At 39.8% G+C, this 9,758-nt stretch overlaps 2 protein-coding genes and 1 long non-coding RNA gene across 3 annotated transcripts; 2 read left to right on the top strand and 1 right to left on the bottom strand.

Annotated features, from left to right (window-relative positions):
• Positions 1–230: 230 nt before the first annotated feature.
• Positions 231–4,584, top strand: mettl17 (methyltransferase like 17). Its single transcript, XM_018678127.2, has 14 exons — positions 231–424; positions 782–923; positions 1,041–1,190; positions 1,278–1,365; positions 1,534–1,615; positions 1,848–1,921; positions 2,003–2,097; positions 2,211–2,281; positions 2,625–2,732; positions 2,915–2,983; positions 3,110–3,160; positions 3,260–3,352; positions 3,858–4,054; positions 4,289–4,584. Exons 1-14 carry the CDS (start codon positions 356–358, stop codon positions 4,389–4,391), a joined length of 1,392 nt encoding a protein of 463 aa, XP_018533643.1. The 5' UTR covers positions 231–355; the 3' UTR covers positions 4,392–4,584.
• Positions 4,585–4,692: 108 nt separating this feature from the next.
• Positions 4,693–7,485, bottom strand: sdr39u1 (short chain dehydrogenase/reductase family 39U, member 1). Its single transcript, XM_018678128.2, has 6 exons — positions 7,333–7,485; positions 6,709–6,815; positions 6,409–6,491; positions 6,045–6,166; positions 5,772–5,924; positions 4,693–5,447 (listed from the first exon to the last, which is right to left on the bottom strand). The coding sequence occupies exons 1-6, from the start codon at positions 7,346–7,348 to the stop codon at positions 5,020–5,022; spliced, it is 909 nt and encodes a 302-aa protein (XP_018533644.1). The 5' UTR covers positions 7,349–7,485; the 3' UTR covers positions 4,693–5,019.
• A 713-nt stretch (positions 7,486–8,198) lies between these two features.
• Positions 8,199–9,747, top strand: LOC108884298 (uncharacterized). The gene is made up of 3 exons (XR_001961026.2): positions 8,199–8,366; positions 9,368–9,399; positions 9,619–9,747. It is a non-coding gene; the product is annotated as an uncharacterized LOC108884298 (long non-coding RNA).
• The last annotated feature ends 11 nt before the right edge of the window (positions 9,748–9,758 follow it).

Raw genomic sequence — 9,758 nt, 5'->3', positions numbered from 1 at the left:
TATCGTAAACCTGATGCACAATTGAACGTGAAAATGTATTTAATCACATATGCTTTAACTTACTTTAGTCTTTACTACCTTCACTTACTTTAGTCCTTATAATACTCATGCGAAATCTATGCAAAGTAAGTCACAAGTCGGACCCGCAAATAAGCGCAGAGTGAGCGCTCTGTATGTGCCCTTATACGGGGGGAACACAATTTCAGTCCCAAATGTTCCGCCTTAACCAGTAGTCGGAGATATTTTGTTGGAGGATTGGAAGCGAGCTAATGTGGTACCCCGTGCTTGTCGCGGTGTGGCTGTAAGTCAAAATAAAAAAATAAATCTTAAGAAATACCGTATAAACTGCGAAAATATGGCAACACGGAGCTGCAGTGCCCGTATCCTCTGTCAGAGAGCAGGGGTCGTGAAGATGATGTACAGGGTGAGTGGCATTGAACGCAGCATCTTTGCTATAGAGGTCAGACTCATTGAAACTTGACTGAGTTCAACAGTTTGCTATATTCACGGGATAAAACCTTGTGAACTCCCTTAAAACCTTTGAGGCTCAATGTATAGATAAATTAACTCTACATCTAAGTTAATCAGTGGAGAAATCAGGGATAAAATATGAACGACGGATAAATTAAAGATGGAGCAGATTTTAAATCAAATACTAAAAGTCTTGGGTCTGAAACTATCTAATGGAATTTCTCTTCTGTTTTGTTGTAATCTTATAACAGAATGAAGTTGGGTACTGTTACCTCACTAGAATTTAAAGAGAGTATTTTTTCCTCCTCAGGGAATAAGCACAGCTGCCCTACCACAGCCCCAGGTAGATTTCCTTAAAGGAGAACCACACAGGAAGCATCCAGGTGTGACCAACCTGAAAACTCTGCGCCTACCTGCGGAACTTCAGATGGCTGCACAGTCAGTTATTCTCAGTATGTTCAGTTGTGATTGTGACTGTCAGTTGACATGTCAGATATTTCTGTAGCTTCGCTGGTCTTGAAATTAAATGTCAAAATGCTGTGTTGACTCTCAAATCTCTCCACCTGTAGGAGCTGAGGTGCCTCAGCTGACTGACCGCGCTCATAAACTCACTAACTTCCTGTGGAGCAGGAAACGAAAGGTCGAGGATAAAACTCTGCGAAAGAAAGCTATAGGCCTGGAGAAAGAACTGTGGGAGAAAGCGATGCAGAAGAGAGGAGGTGGGTGAAAGAGGGTGCACAGGTATATTAACTGTAAAGAGGTTATATGATGAAGCAGCTGGCAAAAAAATGTGCTATGTATTGCAGATATAGATGAGGAAGCACTTGCAGACCGCATCAGAAGGAGAGTGTTTTCAGAGCTCAGAAGAACAACATATCATTGGACTTCCATGAAGTAAGAGTTCCTTTTACCTACATGTTCTTTTATAAAACGACACTATTGATGAATTTTTTATCTAAGGGTGTGTTCAGAAATGCTCCAGTTAATTTAACTAATTTCAAAGTAGAGAGAGAGAGAGCATCCTGTAGAGTTTATACACAGCTCACTGTCTTGTGTTGTCAGGTATGATGAAGAGTTCGCTGTGGTGTACATGGCGGCTCGGCTGGCCGGGGGCTATGCGGCAGCGAGGAGAGCTCTAAATGAGGTATGAGAAAATGGTGGAGATCACAGGTTAATTCACATGATGACACTGGGATTTCTCTTAAAAAGTTAGTCCATCCACATCACCTAAAACATTGTTTATAGACTTACAGTGATAAAGCTTATGAAAATGACAGAATAAATATGAGATTATGATGGCTGAATGTGCTAGTGAGTCAAATTTCTGCTATTACATGTCCTAAATGACTGCTTGTCTTTTTTTCCCATCATTCCAGATAAAGAAGAGAGATCCCTCCTTTGCCCCTCAGTCTCTCCTGGATTTTGGTTCTGGGCTGGGAACAGTTGTCTGGTTAGTGCATAATACAACTGCAACATAAAGAGAGTTTTCATTTAAATTACAATACTATAAATCCAGTCACTGTCTCTGCAGGGCATCACACTCGTACTGGGCCGACTCTTTGAAGGAGATGGTGTGTGTGGACAGCTCTGGACCAATGAACATTCTGGCAGAGCAACTTCTCAAAGGTGCACACACACTCGTTTTATTTATGATTTGATTTAGATTTGATACATTTTAGATTTAGGTTTGTCAAATAGCTCATCAGACATTCTGAGCATTTTTGTGTTTTGCTGAGCAGGTGATGACGAACAAGCTCAACCTCACATCAAGCAAGTCTATTTCAGACAGTTCCTCCCCGTGTCTCCTACGGTAAGACCAGATTTTCAATTTTGAGCTCCAAAAGAAAGATTAAAATTCAGGTTCTTGCTGTATATGTGACAAAAAAGAGACATTTCTTTCTTCCTCACACCATGGCACATGAATAATTAGTCTACAACCACTATTACGCAGATGTATGCAAGTTGGAGTGGCTAAGAAACTTTTATTCTTTTGTTTCTATTTCTGATTAGGCAGTGGTGATCTTTCTCAACAAAAATCTGCTTCCAACCACATTTTTATGAATTCATTTTTTTAATTAAAAAAAAGAATTAATGTGACAGTTTCCATAGCTTTATGATGAAGAGTCCTGATAGTGCTGTGTCTCTCCTCTCAGGTGCAGTTTGATTTGGTAGTCGCAGCTTTTACCCTGTCAGAGCTTCCCAACATGAAGGAGCGAGAAGAGTCAGTGTTCACTCTGTGGAGAAAGACCAACTCATATCTGGTTCGCTTCCCGTTTAGATGATGTGATGTGTGCTTTACTGTCAGTTTTCTGTGATCCTTTGGACTGTATGTGCGGTCCTGTTGTCATCATTTTGTGTGTAAATTGCAACTTGTCTTGACAACTTTTCTGGTATCATTCTTATTTAATAATATTTTATTAAGTCTTTTAATTTTTTCTTACAGGTGTTGGTAGAAAATGGGACCAAAGAGGGCCATCAGATTCTTATGGAAGCCAGAGACACTTTATTAAAGGTATTCAAATTCAGCTGGTGAAATAGCACTTTTAAAATCCTCATAGGGAACTTTGGTAAGTGTAAGTGCTGTGCAGATGATCTGACACTGGAAGCAGACTGATAACTTTTAGTTCTCTATCTCCAGAAACAAGAGAGGATAGTCCACGACTCCAGACCTGCTTCAGTGTTTGCTCCAGTACGTTTAAATCCCAGCTAGTTTTAAAATATCATGCTGTAACTCCAGTCGAGTGTCACAGATTTATTGGATCTTTTCTCTTTTGTTTGGGTTTTTTAGTGTCCGCATGAGCTGACGTGTCCTAAACTGGCTGGATCACTGACCTTTCCCTGCAACTTCCAGCAGCAGTACCACCCTCTTCCTCTGCCTGGGGTAAAACTCAACTCTGGATTACAGCCATGTGTCACTTTTTAAAAGCAAATATTAGTTACTCAAGCATGAAAGTTCTTTCTTGACTCTGGAAAATAAAAGTTTGACAGAATAAATCCTAACTCAAGGTTCTTTTATGTGATTTTTACAGAACTTTTAGCTGATATACACACCTGAAAAATATTATAAAATTGTGATTAAGTTAACATTGTGTCAGATCAGTTTATTGAGCTTTTTAAACTTGAAATAGGTTTATAACATGATATCCTTCCCATACCTTCATACTTAAATTTGTCAAGTAGTCGGTGTAAAGTATCTGTAGGTAGAGCAATTTTCTTTGCTCTGCCATGTTATCATCAGTGCTTATGCTGACCTTTCTGTGTAAAACACATTATTTACCGTGCACAAGAGCATTTGTTTTATATCAGTTACTGACAGAAGAAAAACTAATTCTATGTTTTTAACTTTTAAAAAGACAGATTTCATATCAAGCTTCTTTTTTTTTCAGCACAATAGTTGTCAGACGGAGAAGTTCAGCTACCTGATTCTGACTCGGAACGGACAAGTGGAGGCAGAAACAGAAGGTGTGGACTGGGCCCGGCTGATCTCACCAGTGCTGCGTAGAACAAGACATGTCCACTGTCAGATGTGCTGTCCTGATGGACAGCTGCAACACATGGTGGTGACTGCTCGGAAACACAGCAGGTAAAAGTCCTGCATCACACGTCCTGTCAAACCCATTAGCAGTGGCATCATTTTTAAAGCTTGGGTTTGATTTATGTTGTTCAAGAACTGCTAAGGGACAGTATAAACATTACTGGCAATGAGGGGTCAGAAAAGGGACCGGAGGGTTGGAGGGAAGTCTGAAATATTTTGGGAAGGCAGGGGAGGGTGTTTTAGCTCCCTACTCACACATTGTGTTTCATTTTCTTTCATCAGAGACATTTACCGCTGTGCTCGAAGCAGCAACTGGGGAGATCGACTGCCGATCATTCAGAAAGTCGAGGAAGAGGAGGAGGATGAGCAGAGTGATTCAGAGTGATGATTCAGCCGGGAAGAGACACATTTTTCAGATTAATGAAATACTCCCAGGAAAATGAAATAAGACGGCCGTCCAAGCACTCATCAGCCGTTAGTTCAGCATTTCCTTAAGGGAACTAATAAAGGACTGACTCATTGAGTGCTTACCGAGATTACTTCAATAAAAAGTCATAGTTCCGTTTTGCTGTACTTTACCCAGCTTACTGTGCACTACCTTCAATAAACCATAGTCAGTTTTTTTATCTAAAAAAAAAACATGCTGCAGTTTTCTTAACTTGAAAAAGTCAATCCAAGAGACCATCTGAATAAATATCATCCTTTTAATGAGGGACTTCAAAATTCAAAAGAACCACTGATTTTCACAGTTACTTCCTGTTGTTTAAATGAATGTGTTTATGAAGGAATGATTACACTATGGGTGTACTGATCAAAGTTTAGAGAAGCACTTTGTAAAACCTGATTCATAAACATTTTCCAAGCAGTCCACAGATCTGAAGAATGGGATTTACAGCAATGTGTCATTACCTGTTTATGACCCTGAGTTCTTGTTCAATTGTTATTTTTGACACTAATGATTCCATACATGATACAGTACATATGAAGGCCAGCACACATTCTTCCAAAATCTGTTAACTCCCAGCAATCTCCTTTAGGGCTGAGGTCAAGTCCGGGTACTTGTACTGAAATCCGGCCGCTAAAGTCCTCTTTGGTATGACTTTCTGACCCTGCGTGAGGACCACAGCCCTCTCAGAGCCCATCAGGGTGTTCATGACAAAGCCTGGCACAGGTAAAATGGTGGGCCGCCTCAGAACCCGGCCCAATTCTTTAGTGAACTCATAGTTGGTGTTCAGCGCAGGAGCAACCCCATTAAACACTTGCTGTGAAGGGGACGGAGTGTCGGTAGGCGGCTCCAGGGCGTGGGCAATGATCCCTGCCAGGTCCGAGACGTGGATCCAAGGAAACGGCTGTCTGCCTGACCCCAGAGTGCCCCCGAGGCCGAGCCAGAAGGGCAGCAGCATTTGCTTCATGGCACCACCATCGCGACCCAGCACTGCCCCTGGTGGAGGGAGGAAGAACAGGGAATGTCTTAAAAGGGATGTGATTGTGTTTGGGTGCTCATACTATCAACTATAATAATTTATTCCAGCTGAATTTATTTCATTATATGATACAAACTGCATTTTATCACATTGTTTTTAATTTTTTAATCCCTACTTTTTTGCAAGATACAGTAAAATTATTTGTATGTACTGATCAAAACCAAGTCTTACTGTCTGGCAGGAAATCTGGAAAGTCCGGGCCATTAACATTCAAATTTTTACCTCCTCAAATTGCAGAATTTTTGTCTGTAATTTAAAGTGAAATATGCAGTTTTATGTACCAGGCCTGATGACGACTTGTTTGGTGGTTTTCACCACATTCTCAGGAAGAAGTGCTGAGGCCTCCCACTCTTTGACGAGTTTGGAAAGGAGGTCAAATGGTGTCCATTCACTGTCTTCTGTATACTCAGCTGTCAGACTGGGTTTGTAACAAGCTGTGAACATGAAAAGCGAAGAAAAGAAATATATTTTGTCTATCTGTGTATTCATATAATAAACCTCAACCCAAGCAGCATATGAGAATTTCAAAGTTTTGACACTGGGCAGAGACTTACCTACACCAGATACCAGCACCCAGGAGTGAGGGGGACTGGGGGATGCAGCAATGGCTTGAGCCAGAGCTTTTGTCGTGTCAATGCGACTGGAGAACAAATCTTTTTTGTAGCTTTCGTTCCACCTGAAACCGCAAATAAAAACAGATCAATAGGTTAAGATCCAGCTTCGTTAAAACAGCTGGCCCCAGTACCCACAGCAAGACTCAGCTGCACAGTTAAATGACCACTACTTTTGGTTTATTTGTTAGTTACAATGGACATTTTTCACTATTTTCTGAAATTTTATAAATAAGAAGATGAACTGATAAGCTGAGAAAATGATACAAAGATTGTCAGTTGTTGACTTAGTTTATTCGCTGCTTACCATCGTAGTGGGTTCATGAGATTCTCTCCAGCCAAGTTTACTGCACCGTCACATGGTGGAAGGCCACAAGACTCCAACTCACTCTGCAGGAGCACAAAAGGAAAAGTACAGGAGTTAATTCATGATACTGGATTTTTAGAGACAAGCACAGTGATTTGAAATATGGCGGAAAGGGGAGAGTCACTTAAAATCACAATGTTTCAGCATAATGGTAACCGGTAGCTGGGATGAATCAGGTGCTCTTAAACCAACCCTGTTCCCCACCCTTTACTATTCCTCTGACTTAAACAAAGATCATACCCATGTTATTTTTCCTGGACCAGACTGGCGAGATATTACTGTAACCTCGTGACCTTTGTCTCTGAGCAGGCGAGTCAGCTCACGGCCCACAAACCCAGATCCCCCTCCTACAAGGAAGACATATAGAAAAATAAACAAACAGATGAACCACAGAGAATCTAGCAGTGCTGTAAAACTACACCGCATTTATCAGAGAGCTGTTTCTGTTACTAAACCTATCCTCACTGGTATAAACGGAATGGCTAATACCACAGAAATACCCGTCAGTACATAATTAAATGTGAATAAACATTAAGTGTCACACTGAAGGCACAGGATAGCCATAGTAGTGCGCATGCGTAGTATGCATGCTTACAAAACAGTACTCCTGTGCATTAGTTGAGCAAACTTAGGCTTTGTATAACAATTAAACCACACAGTGACAGTTTTCTAGGTTTAGTCACACGGCGGACACGTTACTTTTACTATAACTTTCTGGACGAACACAATGCACACGTAACTTGACTTAGTTTATGCCTTTATAACTACGGCAGCTAACAGCTAGCTGGTAGCGTTATGTCACACTGACCTTTCTGAACGTTTTTTAATATATATACATATATAATTCTTTAAAACCGCACATACCTATTAGGACTCTCATGGTTACCAAATTTCAGTCCACTTCTGAATTAAATCACTGAACGTCGCAACACGTTACACCGTTTGTCTCTGACTGCACCGCTCTGTCTTGTGTCTGTCAATGAGTTGGTTTGAGCACTTTTGGACCAATCGGCGTTCCGTACTTCATCCAGCAGTTACGTCATTTTGTAGTTCAAACGGAGCTCTGTCTGTGGGAACCTGTTTTAAAATAACAGGTGGCGTTCAATCACGGGTTTATTTAAACACAGCAGCCGTTATCTACACAGTTATCTGTTATTATTTACTTATTTAAGTCATGAGTGTGCATTTAGAGAATAGTGGTTTTAATAATGTTTTATCTCAATGTTTTTTTTTGTATATCCAATCATTTAAATGGGTTACCTTCACATACACAATGATACATTTATGTCCCATTTGTTTATTGGTTTCAATACATGAATAAAAAAAAGCAATTAAATTTGTGAAATTCAGCTGCTAATTTAATGTCAGAACCAAATAAAACGTTACAAACGAGATATATGACAAATATAAATATAAATAAATTATTAAAAATGGTGAATATAGAGTACAATAACAGAACAGTCAGGGTTTCTGTTTATTTCAGGTTTTATTTGATAAATGTTGTTATATTATTGTTTTATTATTTATTAGTGTAGTCTGAATGCACAACAATGCTGTTGAATGATGTCCGTGTATTTGTCGTTGTAAGTTTTATAATTATTTACTAATACCTCCATAGAGACTGGAATAAAAATGCTCTGAGAATCAGATGCAGTTTCTGCTGCATGTTTATTCCTCAGTGTCATATTAGCTCATTTATTCTGCAGCAGTCAGACCCGGAAGCTTTCTGGAAGCTGTTTAGTGACGGCGGACAGCAGCAAACACGTGGTTTTGATAAAGAGATAAATTGCGCCTCAGCTTCATTAACGGCCTCTTTCTTCCTTGTTGCGGTAAAGGAGGTCGGTCGTGTTTCGGCGGAGAGACGAAAGCCACCACGTGTTTTTAACCCCACATCCACGGTATGTGTTCATGGTTTTCTATCAGATTACATTGTTAACATGCAGCTGGTGTAGTTATGTGCCTGCCAGTGGCTGTTGTTTGTTGCGGTTGTTTCCGCACAGATTATCATTGTTAGCTCCGCTGCTGCAGCGACCTCATGGTGACTAACAAATGAGCTACTTACAGCTGGAAATTAACAGGCTGCGTCCGAGTGAACGGTGCATTTGGATTGAAATTAGTCTCTTAATGCACTCTCAGGTGTGTTGGGTTTATAAGCTCCCTTTAAAAAAAAAAAAAAAAACATTTACTTTCACACGTGGAAAAAGACAAAAACATTAACTCAGCTGCTGCACTCAGGTACAATTTTAGGTACTTTTATTTGAATTTGTTACGAAAAATGGGAGAATTTCACCTCCTCTTTGGGTCTTTAAACAATTTAGATACAAGTACCTGAGAAGTTGAGCGGAAATGTCGCTGTAGTGGAGTATTAACTCACAGGCATCGGAAACATGTGACAAAGGCCCCAAACTGAAGGGGGTTGCAAGACAAACCACTGGTGCAGCACATTGTTTCTGCAGAAAAATCAGACTATTTTGATTTATCCTTAAGTCTTACTTTATATACTGCAGGAAAGCTTATAAATTCCTTCAATAGGGATCAATAAAGTTAACCCATATTAATAATGATGCACTATTTAAGTGAGTGAGTAATTAATCTGAATTTGCAAGTTGTACCTAATAAACTGGTAATTTAGTGTAAATTTCCCAGCATAATTTACACCTGCTTAAATCTGCATCTCCTCTAAGCTGCAGATCAACCTTCTGAAAGTTCTGTTAAGAACATAAAGTCACATTTATACAGTCAAACCTTAATGATGAGTTGCATGTGAGTCCGTGTTTCACCTGAACCTCATGATTATTCTTTCACTGCACTGATGGGTTTGACAATATCCGATACTAGTGAAGCGCTCATCATGTTGCAAGTTTAAACTAACCTGTCATGTTTTCTTTCTGTATTTCAGAGCCTGGCCTGGATATAGTTTAATAAAATGAGGTCAGTATCTGTCGTCTTGATCAGTTCACAATATCCAACACTGTACAACCGGCTTTAAGTTTAAGTCTATGTATTCATGTTTTCTACGTATATAAATACATCCCACCTTCATGACTGTTCTAGTGAAACGTTTGCAGGCTGTAGTTTGTGGTTCTGGTAAATTGTGGTGCATTATACTTATAGTTTTACTGAGGTTTCACCTTGTTTTACTTTTTACAGGTAATTGGATCACAGCGCAAACCGAGACCACTGCTGGATCGTCCCAGTTTGGGATTTGGTAAATTAAAAGGTTCAAGTTGAAAATTAATTTTTATTACCTTGTTCACAGATATGTCAGTTTAAAACCCAGTATTTATAAT

The sequence above is a fragment of the Lates calcarifer genome, linkage group LG4 (assembly GCF_001640805.2).
Source record: "Lates calcarifer isolate ASB-BC8 linkage group LG4, TLL_Latcal_v3, whole genome shotgun sequence".
Classification (NCBI taxonomy): Eukaryota; Metazoa; Chordata; class Actinopteri; family Centropomidae; genus Lates; species Lates calcarifer.
This window is presented reverse-complemented; position numbering and strand designations above follow the sequence as displayed.

Coding starts and splice junctions, on each gene's coding strand:
- mettl17 (XM_018678127.2), top strand. CDS start 356: ATGGCAACACGGAGCTGCAGTGCCCGTATCCTCTGTCAGAGAGCAGGG. Junction 425..781: donor TCGTGAAGATGATGTACAGG/GTGAGTGGCATT, acceptor TTTCCTCCTCAG/GGAATAAGCACAGCTGCCCT. Junction 1,922..2,002: donor GGGCTGGGAACAGTTGTCTG/GTTAGTGCATAA, acceptor CTGTCTCTGCAG/GGCATCACACTCGTACTGGG.
- sdr39u1 (XM_018678128.2), bottom strand. Junction 6,492..6,708: donor GTCCAGGAAAAATAACATGG/GTATGATCTTTG, acceptor GTGCTCCTGCAG/AGTGAGTTGGAGTCTTGTGG. Junction 6,167..6,408: donor CTCATGAACCCACTACGATG/GTAAGCAGCGAA, acceptor TTGCGGTTTCAG/GTGGAACGAAAGCTACAAAA.